The sequence below is a fragment of the Protopterus annectens genome, chromosome 1.part2, assembly GCF_019279795.1.
Source record: "Protopterus annectens isolate FY-2018-M chromosome 1.part2, PAN1.0, whole genome shotgun sequence".
Classification (NCBI taxonomy): Eukaryota; Metazoa; Chordata; order Ceratodontiformes; family Protopteridae; genus Protopterus; species Protopterus annectens.
In genome coordinates, this window is record NC_056727.1 from 722474910 (window position 1) to 722502026 (window position 27117).

A 27117-nucleotide genomic window follows, 5' to 3' on the forward strand; every position below is an offset into this window, starting at 1 on the left:
CTGGGTGACTCCGGCCTCCATGATGACACAAGTTTGTTGTAGTGGTTGGCCAGGAGCCACCACACTGAGGAGCAGCTCTTCCACTCTGGTGAGGGGTGGATGTGTTGCTGCACCACCACCTGTGGCAAGCTGTTTTCTGTGGACATCGGAGGCATGCTGCCGGACATGTCTGATTAAATCACTGCAGTGATGGCGTACCTGCACATAAGTCCGGTTATGCATGCCTACATCATTCACCTGACGGACAACATCCTGCCACAGTGCAGTGCGCCCATGCTGGTCCTGGCTGGTTCTGGAGAACAGCAGATTGTGATGTTGTATGAGGGCATCTAGGATGACTTCCTCCTCTTCAGGGGAATACGTGGGTTTTGTATTGTGAGACATGTCCCTGGAAGACAATAAAACAATAATTGTGAGCAAGTCATGTAGCACACTTAACATTCTAAAGTACAGACATCAGTGAAATGCCATATATAGCAACCTATTGGCTGTCAGTAGATACACACTTTTAATACCACATATCACTGCTCAGCCCACAACTGCCTGACAGTGCCAGGCACATACTATATACCAAACCATGTTCTGCACAGCAACAAAGTGAAACCGGTATGTAAGACTATGCAACAGTACATGGCACACTGTATGTGACACAATGCACCACCTAGCCACAGGAGGTATATATGAAGCTAATGCATACAGACATTTGTCATTCATTGAAATGAATGTAAAGTACAGTTACAGTACTACCAGTACACCACGCTACTTGTTGATAGCAAACCCCTCAGTAACATATGTGCACATTCATCAATATAGGTGGCATACTGCTGTACTACACTATACATGTTGCTAAATATGCACTTATATCCTGTGACATACATACCACCGAGGCCATGTTACAGGCATACCCACACACACATCAGACATACCTACAAGACACAAAGGTATGGCAACCCAGATGAATTTTACCTGTGTACCATACAGTACTGTGTGTCAGCACTTACAAAACCTCATGCCTGAGGTATGTAATGTGTGAGGACTACAGGTAACAAACAAAACAGTGTTTCCAAGCAGTGTGGCTATACACCATACTGTGCTGTTTAGGCCTACAGCTTCAGATAGTACTACAGTTCATACGGGATTTGTATTTACTAGTGTTAACAATCAATAAGCATACATGTACTGCTTTAGCCTACAATGGCACACTCCAGTTAACACCATGGGACTACGTCACACCATATGCCATACTGCTTTTCCTGCCTAGCAGTAGCATACATATATTTTGTTGGGATCAGAGCTACAACTCTACATACCATTATATAAACAGTTTCCCACTAGGCTATCACACATATACACAACTTTGACACATTCACCTACACATTCACCATCACACTCAGTCAACCTCACATAGCAAGTAATGCAACAAGTACATGCATGTGTGAATCAGGTCCTAGGTAGCTTATAGGCTATTAGCCGTAGGGCCTATGGCAGCCTAGCCATATGGTACCCTGCCCTTCAACACCCATGTAATTTAGGTTCATGTGCCCCTGTCATGCAGAGCCACAGATGTGATTCCCAGGTTGTGTTTCCTATCTCACATCCAATCATCATAAATATTCATGACAACTGCTAATCAGGACCTTCATTTGCTATTGATAGGTGGTTAGTTCCAGAGTATGGTATGTGTCTGACATGATAATGTACCACTCCAGCATGTTCTGCTTTTTGATGTTACAAGGTTTAGATCAGTACAGTGCGTAGTTTGTATGGATTTTAATCTGTTTATATGGAGCATCTCCAACACCTGTGGGTTTGGCATATCTTTGTATGTTAGGCAGAGGTTGCCTCTGGGTAGGCGGTATGCGACACAGTGTAGCTGTGGTTTTGTAAGACAGTCTGCATAGGGTATCTGTTTGAGTCTGGTAATACTCTTTGTGAGGTATGTGTCTGGTGTCTACAGTTGCTGTACATGTCTTCTGAGGTACATACCAACAGGGCCATTGTACTCTATGATGGGTGTTATGACTGATGAGAAGAGTGGAACACTGACCACTTTTTCCATGGATGACACACCTTTTCTGATGACATGTGGACTGTACACAGTTTGCATGACTAATGTGACACTGTGATTATCAAAAGGGACACTACTGTCCACCTGTGTCCCGTAGTCTCTTATCACACTTTTGGTGTTGAGTAGATTACCACCTATGTGGTAGTTCATGGGTACAGAGTTTTTAACAAAAGGGATGGCAATACGTTTACATTGAGCTTGAGCATACATATGAACATCCATTGGTGTACATATAGATATACATATAGGTACATATACAGTCCACCTTTCATGGTGGGAATATCAATTATGCAAAGGTTGAGAGGGATACAGTTATGTAATAATACTGCACAGTCTTGTGCAGAATGCATGGAAGGTATTCTCAGCCCATGTATCTTTAGCAGGACCCCCTGTCTGGAAGACTAAAAACATAACAAATCATACCCACAGCATTTAAACACCACATGTCATATGCCAGCAATGTATGCTGTCTTGTTTGCCACACACTACAACCTACATATAAATATGCATATAACAACCTGCACCAACATATAAATGCCCACCCTTCACAAACAGTTGCAGTATGTCCCTTGCTCTATGCACATGTTAAGATGCTAATATATCGGACACATAAATATCTCTCCATATGTGTGTGCCATACACACACAAGGTCCACACTGTTGCAAGTCCATACACCTCACTTATGATCTGTTGGGCCTTGCTACAACATGGACAGTTGTCACATGTGTGCATACAGTAGTAGTACAGGGAGTATATATAGCTGCAAGTGCTACATTACTATACTAACCTGGTACAGCAGTTGCCAATGCTAAGCTACACATTATATGACTATCATGCATATCTTACTCTGTCACTTCCAAGTTTATATAGGTGTTTGCACTACTCCCTCAAACTGCCATTATACACAATACTGTACAGAACATGGATAACATGATCAGATGTTTGACATATAATTCTGAGCTACATATGTCACAGTTATGTCCCACTGCACACAGCTACACACTAATTTGTCCATGGCAGTAGTTATGCATGGCATCAGTGCATACATACGCACTGCTGCCACATATGCATGTTTCAGAGTATGTACAGTACTATTCATAAACATCTACTACTTGCCGGTAACTACATATCTGTTACATACCTGTTTGTCACTTTCAGGTCCGTCTGTGTATGCTTTGACAACTTTTTTATTTATTTTTTTTTATTTATTAAGTAAAGTTTTTTTTACTTAAGTTTTATTTTTGGTTATTAATTAAGTATTTTTTTTCTTAATTAATATTTTTAGTTAGTAATTAAGTATATATTTTTTTTACTTAATTAAATTTTTTTTATTAAGTAATAATTTTTTCTCACTACTCTCCAGGAGTTATATAGTCTCTGACACGTGCAATGTAATGATTGCATGTGGGGATAGCTAGTACAGTCTGCTTTTATAGGTATCTGAGCATGTGCATGTGATGCCCTCTGCACCAATTGGTACTCAACATTTGGTAAATGCATACAGCCTGCTGTGTGGTAATTGCAGTACTCACTGTCATAACAACCCAATGCTATAAATTGCTAAGGTATGTAGGTGTTGCCCTTTCATATTTCCAGAGTGGGGCCCATGCTTGTTTGCTGTGGACACTGTTGTGTAAGTTAGAAGGTTGGTATACTTCTTATATCTGAAGCTAGAGGTGTAGACAGTGATGTACATGTTGTACTCAGACCTGGCTGTTGCCACTTTCAGTACAGAGCTATCAGTGTAGAGTTTAACTCACCCCTACAAATATGTACACAGGATATATGTGACTATGTAGTTTATTTTCTACTCATATAATTAACTGCCATACAAAAGTAGTTATTGAGAAGTATTATTTTGGCACATGTACTGTTTGTAAACTGTTATACTATGAATATTAATGTACTCACTTCTGCAGGGTTTGTGTTTTTTATGTTGACATTAGCACAGGGTTCTCAGGACAACTGGACAATTCCAGTACTGAGTATGCCTACCTACATCCTTGGTAGACCCTAAAAACACAAATATATTTTAATTGTGGGGGGATGCTGACATACAGAGAGCATTATGTATTATTGTGTGAATGTTATCTTATGGACTTAAAGGATTGGTGTGTACCTGTTAGTTTATCAAGGCAGGTGGTCTGTCTGCATAGTTCCCAACTGTGAACCTATCCAGATGGTAGGCAGATGGTACACTGTTATTCTTTGTCTGTGCAACCCACAGGTGTTTTCAGCACTGGTACAATGGCATTGTTACAGTCAGTTGCTACCAGTACATGGCTACATCCTTTGGTATTTCTGTGTTGTACTCCTACATAAAGGTATGCTTGTGGAAGTACTCCCAAATCTATTTGCAGAGTGTGTAACAGCAGATAAGCTGACATGCCTGTGTGTTTGTGCCTCTGCCAGGCCTATGAAACACTCAGAGACATCTTTGCATGGAGTCAGGGATAGGTAGTTAAAAGTATGGTACACCTTACACATTATAGAGACAGTAAGTATAGACTTGAGTGAAGCAGTGTTTATGGATTAGTACACATTTTATGAAGTACAAGCGGTGTCTACTGTTATTATTGTCAGTATTCATTGTGTAATACCCCACCTTTCTGACTGACATCAGTACTTTTCAGAGGGATTCAGAGGGACACAGCTAAAATATGTTTCACAATCAGGGACATCCCTGAAATGTAGTCACAGTTAGGAAGTATGGTCTCTGCCCTAATCAGATATGCCAGTGTTTGTCCTGCGATGACACTGTGTGGGGGTTGTAAAGTGCCTCTGTAACATTATTTGCTGCTAGAATGGCTGCTTCTCATATCACACTCATGTAATGCAATTCCATAACAATTGCTGGTAAAGATCCACAGAACAAGATTTGTGTTATGGCCTTCCTATTTTTCCTTTACATTCACTCATTGTAATGCATGATATATTTATTTCAGCACCAAGTTATTGTATATCTGCTGTGGCTTAGTGGTACTTCATGCAGTCTAGTTTGTCGAAGGTCTGGGGTTCAAGACTGACAAAGATGTTTTATTTTGCTGCTCAGCAGAACAAGGGCCCTGCCATGCAGAGTGACTAAGGCACTTGTAAGCAGTTGTAAGCTGGTTTGCTCGGGTTTGTGCGACATTTAGTGATGCTTAGCTAAGCGCACACATGCGCACACTCACTTAAACCCGCTTACTACTGCTTAAAAGTGCCTACTCCTGCTAACCCACGCGATAATTTCTTTGAAAGAAAAGAAAATGGGGAGATAGGAAAGTGGTGAAAAAGGGGGCACAAAGAGGGAAAGACAGTAGGAAAACAAGATTGGGATGTGCAGGACGGGTGTAGGGAAGGTCCATAGCTGCCCATTTCTTTACCAGCAACAGCTGTGCATATGCAATAAATTTGGAGTGAAATTTAAAACCTTCCACCCCTGGGAGAGGGGTGAGGACAACAAAGTATGTTGTACTGCCAATTATAATTATCAGTTTACATGTCCAGCGGACATGTGTGCGAAATGGGCAGCTATGTATGGGGCGTAATTTTTTTGTGGGTACAGATTGCCCTTTTTTTTTTTTTTTTTTTTCAGGTGAGAGTGGAAAGTGAGGTAGAGGAAGTAGGTATATTTGGGGAGGTAGGTTGGGGAGGAAAACAGACAAAACAAACAAGATGCATACAGGGGTGGTGTATGACACATGGGGTGGGTGAACACAATTGACGGGGACGAGTGTTTGGAAATTGCAAGCCCATGAGCCCACAGATGGTAACAGTGGAACTGAGATCCCCACCCATGGATAGTCACCACTGCACCTTCACATCCCCAAGATGGTAACAGTGGAACTGAGATCCCCACCCATGGATAGTCACCACTGCACCTTCACATCCCCAAGGGTGGCTGTGCTGGGGGCTGCATAGGATGGGCAGGCTCACCCGTGAGACATGCCACTTTCACCTCGAGCTGGCATATGGGATCAGCGACTGAATGCTGGATCTCCCTATGCACCACAGCCCGGACCCTTCGAAGGGTGACAGGTGGCCCTTCTCCACCCAGACTTTCACGGGGGGGACAAGCCCCATCCCCTGCAGTGCTTCCACCCAAAGGTGGCACAGGACCAACAGAGGAGGGGAGCCCGGGCTGGGCACTGGATCTGTTGGTGCCAGGTGCACGCGCCAGCTGAGGAGGGACAGGTGGGTCCGCTGCGACTGGCCTTCCCATACGTTCTGTGATTTGGTGTGTTTAATTACAACATAAACAACAGCATTCCAAGTTAGTTGTAACAGCATGTAGTAATATTCCCATTAACCCAACACACCAAGGTTCCAACAGTTGAACAGCAAGCATAACACATGCATATATTGAACGACAATGGACATTCCAACAGCATGCAGGGATGATTGGTGTCAACAGGATACCATGACTGTGATGTTTGAACAGGGCACATGCATCAAAGTGAATGCAGATATTTATAGAACAATAGGACATATGTCCCAACAAATGTTTTGAGATTACACATACCCATTGAGGTGTGGAATTGCATTATTTATGCACATACAGTAGGGTGTAGAAAGAAACCTCAATTAACATCTTATAAGTACTTTTAGTCTACAATAATCCAAAGCAAACAGGATGCTAGAAGCCATAAGATTCCAACACGAATGTTTAAAATCGAAAGTTTATTCACAAAACCACTTAGACAAACGAGTACATTAACGCTCTTCTATTCAACAATCATCATCGCGTTTTCGTCTCACAAAGTGGGACTTAATCAGACAACCTCATTTAATACATAAACCATTTAAATACCCTATTAATTTTCCAATTAATTTCTGTTACCAATGAAATAGCTTGTTAAACATTTAAACTGTCAAATCAGTTTGTTCTTTCCTTCTTAATATTCATGAAGCTCATTAATATTAAAAATGCTAAACACATTTTATTTATATTATATTAAAACCTCTAATCAATAAGACCTTATAATAGAATAAATAAATAAACAAACAGTTTAATACATAAAATGTCTTCCGAAACTTCATCAATGAAATCTATTCTAAATACAAGGAAGTATGTAATGAGATATATATGAGAGAAACAATATTGTCACTTTGATACGTAGCGTGTATATACCTGAACTCTTAAAGTTGAACCCTGTGTAACTTACATATAATAAGTTTTAATTGATAAATAAATAAATATTGAGTCCTAAAAGAGGGATACAAGTGTTCCTAATTTACAAAAGTTAAAAAGCCATAATTCTAAAAATTGTTAAAAAGTGTGTTAAAAAGTGTATTCAAAAAATGTATTAAAAAATGTATTAAAAATTTGTTAGAAATATTCAAATACAAATAGCAGCTTCATGTTTCTAACTATCCTAATTAAAATACTTGAGTGCCATCTATATTATTGTGCTTAAACTGTATATATATATATATATTTTTCTTCCCATGTTTTGAGGAAAGTATGTCAAGAAACATTGTCAAGATAAATTTTGTGAATAATCTGTGTATGATGCCTTACTAAATAAAGTGCAAGAGTGCCATCTAGTGTCAAAAGATGAATAATTACTTAAAATCAAATTGTATTTGATTTTAATCTCAATAGAGCCCCTATAGATAAATGTTCATTTAAGCCGGGGTTTCTATTGGCTTCCAGGTGTATCTGCCACCATAACTCCTTACTTTCCAATAAATCTTCCCAGGGACCTCCCCTAATATCGATGTGTATCTGTTCCAGTACAAAAAACAAGAATGATGCTCCTTGACAAACTTTGGTGTGCTTAAATAAGGCATTAGTCTCTCTTTCTTTTGAAATGTCATATGTGTGTTCACACACTCTCTTCTTTAGAGATCTCTCAGTTTTTCCAGTGTAGAATGATTGACATTTCTGACATAAAGCTAGATAAACAACTCTTTGTGTTTCACAATTGTAATAATTGTTGCTATTCTTCTTTTTCTACATTGTAAATATATCTCTCCTTTGTTAATAATAAAAGCACATTGTGAGCACCTTCCACATTTATATGTTCCTACACATTGATTGGGTTCTATTCTCTCAATGGTCCCTGTTCTTTCTATCATATTGCGAACATTAGGTGAATTTCTAAACACCATTTTGGGTACAATATTCCTAATCTCTTCCATATCTGTTAGAGCTGAAAATTTCTCCCATTCTTTATTTAAAATTCCCCTTATATTTTTATTAAAGGAATTATATTCTATCACTAATCTTCTTTGAAGGTTTTCTCCTACCTTTGAAGTTCCTTCCCATTTATCATTCTTTCTATTGGTTTCTTCTAAACCTTTTATAGGGTGGAATCTACCTTCTCTACCTCTTTCAACTTCACTTCTAATGCTCTTAATGAATTCTATAGGGTAGCCTTTCTCCACAAACATATTTTCCAGTTTTTCACTTTCAGAAATAAAGTCTTCATTTCTGCTAGTCATTCTAGATCCCCTCACAAATTGTCCTTTTACAATATTTTTCTTGTTGTGTAGGGGATGTGCACTATTAAAATGTAAAAATGAATTCACATATGTTGCTTTTCTATACACTTTAGTTTCAAAATTGTGTTCCAACTTATAAGCTTCCACATCTAAATAGTTTAAAACATCTCTATTCAACACATAGGTAAATTTCAAGAAACTTGTCGTGGCACTAATATACTCCATAAATTCAAGGAACTTACTTTCACCCATATCCAAAAAATCACTATATCATCCAAAAACCTGTGGTAAAGTACCCAGTGCTCCTTAAACTTTGAATTTATGATATATTTTTCTTCCCATTTAGATAGTACGATATTAGCATATGTGGGGGCACATGCTGCCCCCATAGAGACTCCGGATTTCTGTTTGTAATATTCACCATTAAAAATCAAAAAATTATTTTTCAAAACAATGTCCATAAAGATTACTGTTGCTATTTTATCCTCCTGTGTCATCTCATTGTCCATAAAAACACTTTCTTCGAACATATCCATCCCTTCATTATGGGGGATGCAAGAGAATAAATCAATAATGTCTATTGTGATAAAAATAATGTCATCTTTATAGACTTGGGGTGTTAGTTCCCTAAGAAAATCCCAGGAGTCTTCCAATATAACTTTGTTTTTAACCCATATATGTTTTGCCTTTATATCAATAAATTTAGCCAGCGGAACAGTCATAGCTCCCTCTGCCGAAACAATGGGTCTAAGGGGGGGATCTTCCTGGTTCTTATGAATTTTGGGTATACCAAATATTGTGGCTACCCTTGGTTTCTTACTTTTAGTCTACACTACATTCCTATTGACTGCAGGTGTATATCCCCTACATGTATTATTACACTTGGCAACATGCATTAGGTTGTGTAATGGGTTTGGCTAGTTCATTATATACTTGACCTATATCTGACATACTAACTGTCCAAGATGCAGATGTTACTGCTACATATTTATTGATTTTATTTATATTTCTTTATCTACATATCTGGATGTATTCACATGACATTTTCAGTTAAATTTGTACAGAACCCTACATTTCGTGTAGCACACTCACATTTCTGGGGATCTAATTAACAAGCTACTCGTGTGCCAGATTTACTTATGCAAGCCAGTCAGTAACTGACTGTTGAGGACTGTATATATGCTTCACAGCTACTGGCACTTCCATCAACCACTTTAGATGGGACTGCCCAACTGTGGGTTGCCAGCACTTATTAAAACAGTACTATTTGTATAATGCAAGGGTACAACAACATTTCAAAGTAAGTGACACAGACACACTCCAGGTTTTATACCTTTATTAATTACATTACACACTTTTCCACAGGCTCTCTCCTTTATTTGATATTACAGTGCATATGGAAGACATATTCAAGACATATTATACCTTTATTAATAGGTTAGAATACTCTTTTTCAGGCTCGCTCACTTATTTTATATGACAGTACATGCAGAGATATTATTCCGGACATATTTTACCTTTCTTAATGGGTTACTACACTCTTTTTCTGGCTCTCTGACTTATTTTATATAACAGTACATGCAGATGAATTATTCAGGCCTTTTTATGGCTGTATTATTGGGCTACAACACTTTCTTTCAGGCTCTCTCACCTATTTTATATAACAATACATGCAGAATAATTACTAACCTGCCTGGTGGCACAGCCTTAGAAGCCTATCTGCATAGGCTTGCTGATTCGCAGCACGGACACCTGCAGCTGTGAAGTAAATGAAGGGATATTGAGACATACCTATCCATTATATAGAATAAATTAGCATGTCTTACATACTGCATTCCATGGTTACCTACTCAGTAGTGGGGCATCTTGCATCCCACTGGCCTCTTGTATCCATTGGTTCAGTAAGTTCTGCTTCCATCTCTTCAGGTCTGCATGGTGGTGACGGACCTGCTCACCAGTCCGAGGAACGCCTATGACACTGGTGAGGTCATGAGCTAACTGGTTCCAAGCCTCTGCTTTGTACTCCGTCCCTTGGAACTGGCCCTGCAGGAGTCTTGACTCATGACAGTGGACAAGGAGCCAAACCATGTATTTTGACTCCTCGATGCCCCAGTGTTGTGCTCTAAAGCATGTACCCTCTCCAGCACCAGCCATTCTAACTGCAGATGGGAGCTACAATCAGTTATGGTGAGTATTCCCGCCTATGGGGCTTAAATATGCCGCATTTCCCACATTTTTTTGTGATTGGCCATTTCTTGAAGATTCTCAGCTGACTGCAGACCTGCTTAGCAATGGTTAATCTACCATTTATAAGTATATGTATGTTAACAGTGGCTGTTTATCCTAAGCTGTCATGGCTTAGTGGTTCAGTACTTTGATTTATGGTGCAAGGTTTTCCGGGTTCGAACCTTGTCATTGCTTTTTATTTTACTACTGTCCAGACAGGCTAGGGGGTGTGGCTGTGTTTAGGCAACTTTGCTCTACGTTGCTCCATGTTGCCCTATGGTGCGCTGGTTGGCGTGGCGCGTACCTCCGCACAAACCAATTGCATTGGGTAAAGTGCTATTTAGCTATGGGCACCCCTATTGCGCTGAGTAAAGCGCTGCTTAACTACAGGCACCTCTATTGCGCTGGATAAAGCGCTGCTTAACTACAGGCACCTATATTGCGCTGGGTAAAGCGTTACTTAACTGTGGGTAATTATATGGCAGGATCCTTTATAAATATACATTTTGTTCACTGATAAATAGGCCATTTCAATGCTGTTTAGTAAAACTTTAATCATATATGTCGGGTATTTTTCATATACTAATTTAAAACATTAAATAGGAATAGGAGTGGTGGGACTCGAACTGTGAATGCCCTCTCTTTGTGCGAAGGCTCTACCACTACACTATTGCTATTTGGCGTGATTTGCATAAACATTCCTTATTATGCTCTTCCATGTCGAGATTGCTAACTGCAGCTAAGCAATGGGCACACCCGCGCACACATGCACAAATACGGGCAGCTATATTGGGAATTAGAAAAAAAAATTAAAGTTTTACTTTTTATAACTGTGCTGGGGGTTTACAATGTCAGAGAGTGTGGTGTTGGGTACGTGGACATTTCAGCGGACTCGCTCTTGTGTGTTGACATTTTAAAATTCAGACACTTGCAGGGGTGTGGACCTTTGGACTGCTCGGCAGTCAGACACGCTCTCTGCTTTCCTGCACGGTCTGTGTTAGACTTGGAGTGGAGTCAGCATGCCCTCATGAATATTCATGGCATGCTGATGTCATACCGTTCAACTGCAGTCTCTGAGTATGACTTATTTAGTCTTACACGGAGGGTTTGTGAATCCGGGGGAGTATGTTTTGCTGGAAACAGCTATTTTAATTAAGATCTGTGTAGTGTGGTGAGTTAATACAGTTGGCTATAACTGAGCAGTGCAAAAACCCACATAACTGTATACTTAGCAGTGCTTAGCAGTGCACAAACCAGCCAAGCAGATTTGAGCAGTGCATAAACATTGGCAGACAGTACCATGTTTATGCAGTGCTTAGCAGGTTTTAGCAGGTCTGAGCAGAGCTTAGCGGAGCAGAGCAGGCCATAATTAAATGAATACTTATTTTCTCTTCCATGTATTCAAACACTGGACCTACTGCACATGAGGTCATAACTCTACCCATTTAGCTGTGTGGATATCAGGAATTCTGCTATATCTTTGCATATACCTCAGAGCTACCTATACGCAATGCTGAGCACCATGCCATGTAAACCCACTCAGTTATGCTTAAACATGACATTTAAATAAATAATTAAATACATCTGATTTCTAATTTTAGATTTCTGGCAGGTGTCTGATATCTTATCTGTGGGCACCACTTTGCAGTGCTGCACTCCGCACCGTGCAGTGCAAACATTCTTTTTTTTTTTTTTTTTTTAAAAGTAACATAAAAATAAAACAATTAGACAGTACAGGAAGTTTCTTACTCATCTGCGGACACATCATTAAACTACCTACACTGATTCAATAACCATGTTCCTCGGCTCTCCCTCGGCAACATGCTATCATTAGTATGAATGGCATGGTGCCGAGGAGGAATCGTATACACAGACATGGTAACATTCTGTGTATGCTCTACACCGTGCCTATATGGATTTTATTAAATCTTGGGGATTATCTTTTCTAAAAAAATAATTGCAGGTTCCTTAGGGTCACTGGATAAACATTTAAATGGCACTGTTAAACTCACTACAGTAATTTGGGCACCGTTGATAAATTGTCAGCACAATCAATTTGCTGAAGACCACTGGGTCATTATATTGACTCACTTGTGAATATGTAAATTTAGAAATGCAAAGTACAACCTGCTTGTAACTGCTGTTTTTGCTGTAAATTGTTACTATGTATTGGTCTCTTGTTCCTCTTCAGAACTCCAGTCATGGTTGAAAAGGTTCAGTTGACCAGCCTACCTACCCTGTTAGCAAACAGTAACTAGCTATTACTGACTGAATAAGTCATCAGATTTTGCCTTGGCCTCAGAGAAAAGCAACACTCTTCTCTTTTTTCGGATATACTGTGAAAGCTGGTAACTATCTTAAAGAGAGACATCTTGCAGAAGGTTTCAGTCAGATGTTGTAGTACTGTAAACACAATGTAGATTTATTTAGGGTACCAAAGATAGAGTCATTAAGTACAGTACACTAAGGAAACAACAAAAAAGACTATTACAGTAAGTAAACAGCTATAATAAATAAATTCAAATTAATGTAAAGAAAGGTTTTTCAGTACAAAATCAGAAACAAAGTTTTACTCAAAAGTTAAAAAACACATCTGTTTTGTCTGTACTAAAGATGTGACTAAGCTGAACAGTGGGTGAAGATATTTATTCTATCTTGCAATTACAGCTGTATCCTGTAGCATTACATAAAATGATTAGTTTATAATGGCTGAAAAGTTTGTCTCCAAAATAATTCCTCACAAATCTAAGACTACTAGGGACTTTACTTCAGAGTTTATACACAGTTTGATCAAGCCTTTTCTCCATGGCAAAGGTTACGGGGAGGCATGTTAGAGGTGATGGTGACAGTGGACTCTGAGGAAGACTGTGGTGTTGACTAGATGTAGCTAGTCTTTATGAGAAGTTTGGGCAATGACCAGAGTAGGATATAGGTGAAAGAGAAATGAAGGTCACATAGGTAGCCAGTCCACATTAGAAAGTGTTTCAGTAATGTTCCCAGATGAGTTAGACAAGATAATATGCCTGCAAACTCTAAGCCTATTTGAAGCACTTTCAGTGTATCTACAGAGTCCTTCTAGTATAATGGTGAACACATATTCAAGTTAGTAAAATATAATATTTTGCTAGCAGCATTCCTAACCTCTGGTGTTAACAGCCATGAAATTTTACAGGAAAATGACAGTAGACCAGTAAATGACCTAATGAATTTTAAAGTTAGGTGAATACAGGTACCTAAATATATAAATACAATTACCAAAATACTTGTTTGAGTAATTTAATTATTTCATAAGAAAAATGTTTGCTTTATACTCTGTGCGGTGTTTTCTTTCAGTACTTTAAATTCCACATTATGTTAAACAGTGAGCAGCCTGTGCTGTTCGTGGCTAAGGGAACAACTCTCTTGTTATAGTGCAACTCTCAGCAGGATTTACATTTTAATTCCATAATGTATTTTAAATTCTAAATCTCAGTGAATGCCCATCTCAGAAGATCAAGACATTTATTAAAAGCAGAGAGCAAACGGCATAGAGATAATACACACAGTATGGTGTTTTAAAAAAAGATTAATGAATGCCAAAGTAAATATTTAACACCAAATTACACCATAAAGCATTTTCGTTTTTACAACTTACAAGAACTGAACTGATCACAGTATGACCACACCCTCAATAAATAACCCTACTCATGAATAATTCATTAACTAGGATCCAATACATTTTGAACTATGAAATGAGTATGCAAGTAAAGAATATTTACATTAGCTTAAAAACACAAGTTCTCCCTACCTCAATTATAAGTAGATAAGAAAATAATTAAAACCAAAACTTCAAGAATTTCCCTATAGTAAATATAGAGTAAGAGCAGTGTGTAAAACGCTTTGAAATATAAAGTAAAAAATATGAAGCTTATATTAAAAACAAAAACTCCACTGTATCTATATTGTGAAGAGTTCCTAGAGCATCAAAAATTGTCCTGTTATGAATGCAGTATAGAAACTGCTTAAAATAAAATAAACTAAAATAAAATAAAATGTCATGGAAAGCTGTAACACTCAATAAAATGCTACTAAATTGTATAAATTACTATTGCCATCTTTAAAATATGTAAATATATGTGTATCTATCTATAGAATATCAGTATAACGATATCATTACCTTTCAAAGCTTGGATGCTCTTATTTTATGGACAGGTATTATAGACACTCTTTCATTTAAACCTGGAGGGTTGTGGGATTCATTTTTAAGTTGTAAGTACAAAAGGATTACTTTTCAAACACGGTAATTTTATAATTAATTCTGCATCCCAGGGTATTAAGAAGCAACACAATCCCCAGGTAGTTACAGTGATTATAGCTTTGTTTCCTTCCTTACCATCTAGTTAGAAATATTTATCTGCAGCTGATTGTAGTAACTTGGTGCTAAATTAGAGAACTAGGCATAGCTCCTCGTGGTCCCCTGCAGAGTTCCTAAGCCAGCAGAGAGCAGAAAAAGCAACTTTCTTGATCATAAGTATTTTTTAAACTTTTTAGTTTGCATTTTTCGATCTTTTGAGCTTTTCAACTACTGTTTGTGCCTATATTACTGTTTTATTACCTTATTTTCCTGTTTTTGTGAGCTTATATTGTTGATTGCACTTGTGGGCTAAAGTATTGCTTAAAAGTAACAAACAGGCTAATACACTCAAGTGTACCAGCCTTTGATAGCAATTTAGTCGAAAACAAAGCATTTACTGCATTTTTTCTGTCTGTTTGCAAAAACAAAAAAAACAAAAAATATTTCTCCTTTCCTAAACTTTCCTAGCTAGTTGTTCCAGTGATCAGATTTTGCTGATCCCTGGGCTTTGTATTTGGTTTCTGTGTTCCTCCATTTTCTTGTGTGGCCAGAGGTAGTTTCTTTACTCACCAGTGGGAGTGGGGAATACTGAGCTGCTTGTTTGTCCTCAGAGGAGTGGTTAGAAGCAGCAACTAGTAATTTGTTGGCCATTTTGGGTCATTTCCTGTTTTTTCCAGCCCCCTGCTATAAAGCACGCATTAGCACGATTTAGCGCGGAGCTGCTACCGTTGCACACTAGGGCAGCGCCGGTTAATCAGATTTAAACAATTAGGGCTACCTAAAGTCCACTCTTCAAATTTTCCATTAAAACTACCTTCCTCAAAGTATACTACTGTTCTATTTAGTGTATCCTACAACTATAAATTATCTCTACTTGACTCCCAAGTAGACTATTCTGTATCTGTATAGCGAAGCACTTGCTCCTACAGTACTTATCACCTCGATACAGAACTCTTGTTATAGAAAGTACCCCAAAAAAGCAAACCCCATTTCTCGGTCACCCACATCCCCCAGAACCTTTTCTTAAGTTTTTCTGTCTATTCATTCTGGCATGTCGAGGGATCAGTTGCTAATGTCCTCTCCTGCTCAGCTGGTGAACCTGGGAATATTGAGGCAATGTTACAATTGCCTCATGTACACAGACAACCCTCTCCTCCTCCCACAAAACACAAATACATGCGAGAGATGCAACTATACGGCCAAACTGGAGGCTGAGCTCTCTCAACATAGGACTGGCATGACCAGACAGGAGGAGAAGGTAACCACACACACTATAGACCCAGTCTCACATAATACCATCACAACCTCAAATCATACACATAAACACACAAAGACATACTGGAGGCTCTGATCAAAAATCTACCAAAACAGCAGAGGCCACCAAAGCAGACACCCAAACAACTACCACCTCAGAACACAACACCTGCAACACATAGACCACACAGTCAGAGTGTCAAGCAGTCACAGTCCTTAAGGCCAAACACAATGCCAGACACACTAGTCATTGGTGACTCCATAGTCAGACACACTGACGTCCGCTCACCAGACTGAGTAAGGAGAAGGTCACAGTAAGCTGCCTGTCGGGTGCTAGAATCCGCCACATAACGCATGCACTCAGGTCTCTCAACAGCAGGTACAAGTACGACTCAATCATTGTCCACGCTGGTGTTAACGACCTGAGACGCACCTCCTTGGACTACATGAAAAGAGACATAGAGGAGCTCTCTGATTATGTAGCCCAAGCAGGTATGACCCTGACCTTGAGCAGTATCCTACCTTCACCAAGAATGATGCCACAATACAGAGATAAGATGATCAGCTTTAACAATTGGCTTAAACTCTGGTGTCATTCAAAGGGGATCCAATGTCTGTCTGCCTGGGATGACATGCTGGACAAGCCACGCTGCTTCAAGGGACGGCTTGCACTTGTCACCCTGGGATTCCAGATTTTGGCAAAGGCTCTTGCCACCCCATAGTGCCTTTTTAGGCAAGGCTCAAATTCTAAACCTACCACCCTAGAACAAAACAAAGAAAAAAAACTAAGGGTAATGCTGCTCAATGCCAGAAGTCTCAACCTCAAGATGCACGCACTCGAGGCCCTTCTCAGTATGGAGAACATCGATGTCTGTGCTGTGACAGAAACCTGGTTCAAGGCTCCTGAGAGCACCCCAGCACTATCAGGTTTTACCTCATATCATGCGTTCCGCCCCAAAACCCGGACAATACCAAGAAAGGAGGAGGGGTATCCATATTCATCAAGGACACCCACACCTCAAGATTGGTGGCATCGCACGATGCATCGGAAACCATCCAGGTGCAATTAACCATAGGCAAGATTGCTCTGCAATTTGTAGCATGTTACAGGCCACCCTCGCAAACTCAGGAACCTCATATGGCCTTCCTGAAAACACTGGAGGGGATAAATGTATCTCCGAACACCATCATACTAGGTGACTTCAACTACCCTAATATAGACTGGGAACACTACTCAAGCCCAAACACTCTAGCCCAAAAGTTCCTGGAATTCATAAACTCAAATGCCATAGAACAACTAGTCACCATCCCCACAAGAGGAGAAAACATACTTGATCTCATCATCACGAATATGGGAGCACAATGTTCAACGCCAGAAGTATACCCCTCACTGGTGAGATCTGATCACAAACTAATCTCGCTGGAGGTCCTCATCCCGCCCCACCGAAATGAAAAGACCACAGTAAAGAACTTCTCGAAAGCCGACTTCACACTTCTAAAGACTAGTGTGGTCTCCTTTAAGGCCCCTGAGCCGGCGGTTAACATTACTCAAACCGATGAATCACTTACAAATGCCTTCTACCAGCACCTGCAGGGCTGCATGGATCAGGCAATCCCAAGCAAAACAAAGACTCTTTGTACCAAAGGCAAGCGTCCAGTCTGGTGGACCCCAGCCATAAACAAACTCTACAACAAAAGGAGACAGCTACTACAAGATAGAGCAAAATCCTTAAAAGGTAAGACACCGCTGATCACTATAAGTAAAAAGCTAAGAGCTCTCATAAAATCATCCAAAGCTAATTTTGAGAGAAAAATAGCTAAGGACTCTAAAGACAACCATAAGGCATTCTTTAGCTATGTCAGAAACCTAGGAGGAAACTCCCAGATATGCTCAGAATTAGTTCAAAATGATGTGAAGATTACTGATCCTACAGACATTGCCAACATACTGGCTGACAGGTTCAGTGCAAACTTCCCCCCTCCCCCCCTAAAGGAGAGATATCTTTACCAAATGATTGTAGCCCCCCCAAACATCTCTAACGCCCAGGTGAGAACTGCTCTCTCCAAGGCAAAGAACACAGCATCCATGGGACCTGATGGTGTTCCCGGCTGTGTGCTCCATGAACTCAACGAGGAATTAAACCCACAGTTAGGACAGCTGTTTAATCTTAGTCTCACCTCTGGATACGTACCCAGGGAGTGGCGCACAGCGACTGTGGTCCCACTCCACAAAGGCGGTGCCTTCACCGACCCTGGAAATTACCGTCCCATTAGCTTGACAAGCCTTATCTGCAAAGCCATGGAGAGGATCATAATGGATCTCATAAATAAAGACATAGGGAATTTGTAGACTTTGGATCCAACCCAGTTTGGCTTTGTCAAAGGCAGATCATGCCTTTTAAACTTGGTTGACTTTTTCGAAACAGTCACCAAGGCCATTGACGAGGGAAAGGCAGTCCATACAGCCTACCTAGACCTGGCGAAGGCTTTTGATACAATACCTCACTCGGGTATCATTGAAAAACTCATCAACTTAAATGTAAACCCATACATTACAAGATGGGTTGCAAACTGGCTGAGTGACAGAACCCACAGGGTCAGAGTTGCTGCCGCCATGTCAGACTCAAAGCCTGTCACAAGTGGTGTCCCACAGGGCTCAGTCCTGGGCCCACTCTTGTTTGGCATCTACTTTTCTGAAGTACAAGCAAACACAGGAGGGTTATGGCTGACAAAGTTTGCAGATGACTGCAAACTGGGCCGTAGTTGAAAACACATCCAACACAGATATCCTTCAGAAGGGTCTCACAGAAACGGATAACTGGTGCCAGAGCCATGGCCTAAAGTTAAATGCCAAGAAATGCATAGTCATACCCTTCGGGAAAAATAAGGTTACCCCTAGCTACCATATAGGTGGCAATCCCCTGAACACAGAAGAAGTTATTAGGGACCTGGGAACCCAGGTTGACAGTAGCCTTTCATTCGACACTCATATTGCTAAAGTAGTTAGGAAGACCTTCTACATTGCCCATCTTATCATGAAGGGATTCACATCTAGATCAAGGGAAATCATAGTCTCCCTATACTCATCACTCATCAGACCAATGATCGAGTACAATGCCCCATTCGGAATGTATCTGACCCGACACTTGCAGCAGCTGGAGAGGCCACAAAAGTTCCTCACCAAAAGGATAAAGGTTCTCAAAAATCTGTGTTATGCTGCCCGACTGAAAGAACTCCAGTTATATTCAGTTGCTTACCGCTTGCTCAGAGGTGACCTATGCCTGACATACAAGGCCATGTCAAACCCAGATTTGATGAACATGCTTCATCTCAAAAAATCTAGATCCCTCAGAGCCACAAGGGCGGGAGACTTAAACCTCGACACGGTTATTAATAGGACGTGCTGGAGGGATAGATTCATCACCCAAAGACTACCTATGCTGTGGAACAAAATCCCGGTTTATGTGAGGCAGAGCACCTCGCTGGCCCTGTTCAAGAGGAATCTTGACCAATGGATGGGAGATCGCAGATACACCCCAGGGGTTACCTCAGTGTCACTGCTCGACAGAGGCACACCAAAGTAATGGGCATAGTTTCTCCAAACTAAAGGGGTGGCGTAAGCCACAAAACTATGGGCTAGGCTTATAAATGCCCTCGGGCAGATAGCCTAGTATGAACCTATGAACCTATGAATAAAGCAATAGCACAGATCCACAAGTACTAATGCAGAAATAATGAGCTTCTGAAAGTTAATCGTGGCCATTCTGGCAGAACATATGAGCTATCTGAAAAATAGATGAAGGATGAAAAACTACATACAATATAAAAAAAAATATGCACTCAAATTTGTTATGTCAGCATTTCAACTACTGCTAGAAATGGAATGAATAAGTGTGCATGTATTGCTACTATTTAGTATAAGGAACACTTGAAAACATTAATTTGTATCTGTATATTATTGTAGGTATGGGTGTGGTCAAAGGCCAAATTTATCAACAGAAAATTCCTGATGGAAGAACTCTATCAGCACTATCTGGATGGAGAATGTACCAGAGTGGACAAAGAGTATGACCCTTTCTGGGACCCAGTAGAGGCCATTTGTTTAGGATCTGCCCATGTCTGGTTGCAGCCGCTTGCGTACTGTATAAAGGTGGAAGAACAGGTGGAGTTCCTTAACTGGGAAGGCAAGGTAGAAGCAGTCCTGCAAATCCATCTGAATCCTTGCTCTTGCACAGGACAGTAAGTATTCTACTTTTGATATGATTGTTTCTGCCATGCCTAATTTGGAAATGCCTTCATTCATAGTGATGTGATGCATATTTTCTTCATCTGATTACATTTTTAAATTGTTAAACTGAATAATGTATTCCTTAATTATCAGATTCAACATTTGTATTCTCCATTGCAGGTTTCATTGATTTTAGTCACTTTGACTGTTACCACTATTTAAGCAAATAAACAAATAATGTTTTAGCAAACTAGACGAATGTGCCCATTATTTTTAGGGCTGGTGTTTACTGTGGTCATGATAGACATTAACAAAATATAACATCTAAATAAGAAATTATTTGTTTATTCTATAGCACACTGACAAAACAGATGAAACCAATGCATTTAGTGTTGCCTACTACTGCATGTCAATATACCCAATAACAAAACATAGGCTTTCAGAAATATGAATCAATTTTTTATGACAGGTGATGAGAGCCTCATGTTAAAAAAATAAAAAATAAATAGTTGTTGAGTTTCTCAGTGCTGATGTTTTGATGTTTAGTGTATAAATATATATATATATATATATATATGTGTATGTGTGTATATATATATATATATATATATATATATATATATATATATATATATATATAATCTACAGACCACAAAATGGCTAGAGATTAGAGCACAACTGAGAGACCTACTAAGGCAATAGTTAAAGTCTGCACTATAATTACAGAAAACCTAACATGGAGGAAAAAGAAATTGATAGAAGTGCAATGAAATATCTTATAGTTAGTAATAAACCATTAAGTGTATTAATAAATACAGTATAATAAATATCACCTTGTTTCTGCCTTGAAAGAAGTCACTAACCTAATGGGAATAACCTGGTCAACAAAAGACAAATCAATCAATAAATAAACAAATGGAGGAGGGCAAGAAGGATGTAAGTTGATCATTTCAAGACCAAGGCATTCGAGACTAAAACTGTGAGGTAAAATATTTGAAATAGCCTTTCAATTAAAAGAACACAGAATGCATGTTTTCCTGTGGGAAATTTTACACCCACTTCACTGTAGGAGAAGTGCCCCTGTAGTACTCATACAGAAAAATGAAAATATATATAAAATGTGCCTCATATAAATCAGACTATATTCCAGTAAAAACTAACATACATCCAGAGTAGAGAAATGTAGTAATTATAGTACTGAAAGGTAGATAGAGATCTGATATGATAATGATCAGACTGACCCCTTGTTAGATTTTTATCCAGCCTGCAAGTACTACAAATCGGTTGAAAAAAAGAAAAAAAAAACTTGGAAAAGTTTACACTGGAACTGGAGACATACAAATGATATATTATATGATATGACGTGATGTGATGTGGTGTGATATGATAGGATATGATATGATATGAGTACAAGTTAATACCAGGTTGTCTCCATAGTAGTGAAATTATCTTGTAAATGACTTCATGAATATGCTATTTCCTTCTTGAAAATGCACTTAACTTGTTCAATATATTTTCTAGTAAAGACTGTAGAATGACATTTCAGATAAAAGTTAAATATACAAAAAGCAGTTGTTATGATAAGTCAGAAAGTGATAAGATGTAAAGTGTAATTCCCTTTTATTTATTTTTTATTTTCTCTGTTATTTCTGTAATAGAAAGTAAAGTACACTTGTCTCAGACATTTCAGCCAATATGTATAGTTATTTGGTAATGCTGGTTTCCTGATGTTATAGTAATCAGCTGTATTGATACTTGATGACATTGAGTTGATATGTCAGTGTTTGCCTGATTCCTTATTACTTTTGCATATACATGACGTGAAAGAAACTGGTGATGAACTAAAAACAGCAATGAAATTATCACACTCCAGACTGAATCATTATTTGGATGAGATGTTAATCTAAGGTCTCATCTGCTTGAGCTGCTGGTAGCTCAGGTGGCTGTAAGAGATCCTATGGTGCCTAATTCCACATCTATACATTATTTACGTATTCGTAATTTAACATACAGCTTGCCATTTCTTTCCATTGTTTTAAACCTTAACATGTAATGCACACAGAAAGAAAACAATTATTTCCATTTTCATCGTCTCAAGAAAGAACCAAAATAAATTCACTTTTCTAAGCAAACATCAACTACTTTTTAAATGTCTTTATTTATCCCCCATCCTTTCTTCCACAGCCATCTTTTTATATCCTCAAGCCTATCCCTATCATCTCTGTTTTATTACAAAACAATCCATCACATCTTCCTTTCCACAATCTCCAGATTTCTATAAACAGAATTCTGTCTCATTTTTCTTTTGTCATATTTTCCTTTTGTCATATTTTCCATATAATATTGCATCTATCATTCTATTTTTAAATGAATTCCTTTATATTTCCTGTCAAAGCTTTTCTAAAACTGTTCACTTTTTACATTCTAAAAGCAAAAGTTTTGTTGTTTCTTCTTCATTATACACATTACATTTTCTTTCATCCAGTACCTTATATTTCATATTACTTTTAACTGGTAACTTCTCCAAAAAAAAGAACAATTCTCCACAGAATATCCCATTTCATAAAAGATGTCAAACATTTCCATCTATTTTTTATTGCATTTTTTACATCATTTTTTAATTCATTCCAAGGATATAACATATAACATGTTTACAAAGTATTGCTATACCATAATTTTCTGTTTTAACAACCTCATTAATGTTCAGTTCCTTGTTTACCATTTCTTTTCCCTCTTTCATATTTCCATACTTCTTCGTTCCTTTAAATATCACATTTCACCCATCAATTGCTGCTCCCTGTCTGTATTAACCAGAAGAAAATGTATAGATGCTAAGCATCTATATTACAAGAACAAATGCTTAAAATGTCGAACACATTTTTGTTGACACCTTTTAAGCAAACGCTCTTATAAGCGAAAGCTGAAAAAGTTGAAACCGACATACTCAAAATATTTTAATTGTCCAACACCAATCCCCCACTGCCACATTGAACATGAACTGCAAACACAGTAAATTTCACTTGTAATGAACACCCTAAATATATGCTACAACCCTTCCTGTTTGTAAAGTAAATGATGTAACCATACCAATTGCCAACAGTAAATCTCTAAAATTACACTTAACCAAAACAGCACTTTCCCAAACACAAACCAGTTAACACACATACACTAATTTTTCTCTAATTTTTTGCAGAGGGGCTGTGCCCCCTGCACCCCCCTGTGGGGGGTGCCCTGCTAATTACATATACCAACTCCGAGATTGCACTAAAATTAAGGTAAACATGAATAATTCATAATGTACACATCTTTACGTCACTGCTATATTTGCATGTGTTGGCCAACTGTGACATTTCAAACTTAACGTTTTAGATCTTTAGAGCTTTCGCCATTTTAAGCTTTCATTCTTATAATATAGACCCTATATATATGTATGGCTGACCAAACAGAAATTATGGATTTTAATGTACTTGCTGAAAATGTGAAAAGTAAGGCTGATGTTTTAGTATCCATGTTGTCAGGTGATGGCTTACCTTCTCTGGAACTCCATTGCTTATTAATTAAGGCTACACTGTCAGATTCTCAAGCCTTATCTTGTTTGGATGTTCTCAGTTGGAAGGATCAAAGTTGGATGGGATTGCTGCAGGGTTCAGGCTGACAGACAAGGGACAGAGCACTTTGCCAGATGATACATTTCTGCGTCACGATGAACCTGCAGTGCCTTTAAAAAGTTATACTGTAATGTCCCCAGCAGTGGAGCAAAGTGTAGAATGGAGCTGTTTGCTATGGAAGCATCCTATTGTGAGAATTTCTTCCAAAACTGGAAAAAGTATTGACCATTTCATAAAATGATATACTATGGTTAAGCCTTTTGTTGTTTCTGTTTCAGACATAAGTTTGCTCAGTCATTTAGGACAGGAATAATTTTTTGAGTTGAGTTTTGAGTCCTTCCCTTTATGAACTGACTTTTTTCACAGATTGGTTGGTAAACTAAATAATTATCCTTGCAATGAGAAAATGTTTTGAGTACTACTTCAGTCTAGAAGAAACAAAATGACTGTTTAGTTTATTACAGACATTTTGACTGAAGATGAAGTTTAATATTATTTTGTACCTTGTTTCAAAACTCTATGTGGTATTCAAAAACTGTTTAATATGAGGGATATTTGAGCTGGGCATTGGGAAAATATAGGTTTCTTTGTGAGTAAAGGATAATATTGTGCAGCATATTCCACAAGTCATATATGTTGAGGAAATGTGTGGAAGAATTAAATATAGCGAGCAACCAGAAATGTGTTATTTTTGTGGGACTGATAACTATCTGTTAGTGCATGTAACAGAAAATAGTGTCAGCAAAGTTGACAGCTTTGGAGTAGGATGAAAAACTGTGTTATGGAGTATGCAAAATGCAATGATAAAGGACATTTTGGTTTGAATGTACACTGGCTACAAAACCCACACCATTTGCAGTTGTATATGTTGTTTCTACAGATGTTGGTTTGAATGTACACTGTCTGCAAAACCCACACCAATGGTAGTTATATATGTGGTTTCTACAGATGCTGTCCATGATACTGCTTCAACATTGCAGAAGGGTTTATTTAAAATGGATCTGAGTAAAGAAATTTTTCCAAAAGTGAGGCGGGTGAGGAGGAGGAGGAAGGGATACTTTGCAGGCATGGTCTTAAGATAGGGAAATTATTTCTTGTGAATCACTTAATTTGGATAACACTGAGAAAGACAGTGAAGATGATGATACCACTATTAATGACAGATTAAAGAAAAGGAAGAAAGAACTACTTAAAAAAAAGGGACACTAAAAATGTAAAGAGTGAATTGTTCTTTTCCTTCCTTGGATGTTAATAGGACAATTAATGATGAAAGGGGTTAATATTACATTGTCGAACTTTCAAAAGTCTGAACGCCATATGGTCAAACCCATAAGTTTGAACTTTCAAAAGATCGGAAACATCATAATAAATAAATAAATAAATAACCTACCTGACAGTTGTAAGGCTGCGCCCCAAATACCCCTAGCTCTTTAAATATGCCAACTCCGAGATCGCACTACAATGCAGTAAAGGGAAATCTTCCCTTTCCACACTGAATGGAAATCCCCATTAAAACGTTCAAACTTTTCCAAGTTCAAACATATTGGTTTGACAATATGGCATTCGAACTTGTTACGGTTCGACAACATAATATATATCCTGATGAAAGGAAGTTGGCAACTTTGAGGTGGTGTAAGGCCATTAGAAGAGATATTATGTACCCATTAGATGTAAGACAGTTGACATATATGCAAAAAGAATGATCTTGGGGCATGTTGAGGGAGGTAGGTTATTTGGAGTTTAGGGCTGAGAAATGTTCTGGGATTGTGGTGTTGACACATTCAACAAGGATACGTTTTTTGGATGTTATAATTGTTAGATTAGATATGGTTGCTATTCTGGATTGTCATATTAATAGACAGGTACTTAGAGTAATTGTGGTGTATAGTAGAACTGGAATAAAGGAAATTTTAGAGGTATTTCAAGAATTACCAAAGTATTTAGATGTCAATGTGATTATTGTTATTCTCAAAGATTTTAACTGCGATCTTCATGGCAGACACAGGTAAGTTAGCATTAAGGTCAAGACTTGTAGAGGATATTGCATGATTTTACCTTGACATTAAGGAAAGTTAGAGACTTTACTTACAGAAGAGGGGTTTTTAAAATATAAATTGATTGTGTTATTTAGAGGATTAAAGGAAGGTGGGGGTGGCAGTTATACACTAGTGTTTTCTAATAATATAATAATATTAGTATTAGTATAATATAGTATTTATCAACATATTCTTCTGTGCCAAAATGGTCAATTTAGTCAAGTTATTTTGCAGGCAAGCTTTATCAGTAACACATGTTTACGGTTGACCCAATTTCAGGTCATCTGCATATAGGCTGTAGAACAGCTCCAATGAAAAAGTTAGGTCTGAAAAATAAATCTAAACAAATAATGGCCTAGGACAGAGCCCCGTGGGATACCCTGACTGTAACCAAGAATTTCACCTGTCCAATTGCTGTATGATACTTGCCATGTCCTATTTGTAAGCCATGCAGCTGTCCATCTTATCAAGATTACATCAATGCCTAGTTGTACTAATTTGTTGATCAGTGTTTTGTGCATGACTCTGTTAAATGCTGAGGTTAAATCTATATACATTACATCACAGCACAATTTTTCATTCATAGCTGTTATTATATTGTTATAGAACATCATGTTACAGGTGGTAATAGATCTATTTTCAACATATGCATGCTGATATATGGTTTCAAGTCCCAATCTATCCAATTCTAACAGTAACTTATCCAATATTACTTTCTCTCCATTATTTTTTTACAACATGAAAGTAGACTTAAGTGTCTGTATGACTCTGGGTTTGTCCGATTCCCCTTTCCCTTAAAGACAGGTTTAATAAGCACATGTCTCCAATCTTGAGGAATCTCCCCATATTTATACAACCTCCCATATTTATACAACCTAGTAAATAATAAATATAATGGAACTGTTGTCTGTAACCTCCCTACGCTTTGTTTGGAT

General features: G+C 38.4%; 1 protein-coding gene across 1 annotated transcript in view; it reads left to right on the plus strand.

Annotated features, from left to right (window-relative positions):
- LOC122792408 (kinesin-like protein KIF28P) overlaps positions 1 to 27117 on the plus strand; it is a 1102337-nt gene that overhangs the window by 870861 nt on the left and 204359 nt on the right. The window contains exon 17 of the mRNA XM_044060197.1: positions 20275 to 20549. Within this exon, the coding sequence (XP_043916132.1) occupies positions 20275 to 20549 (275 nt within the window). The remainder of the gene's footprint in view (positions 1 to 20274; positions 20550 to 27117) is intronic.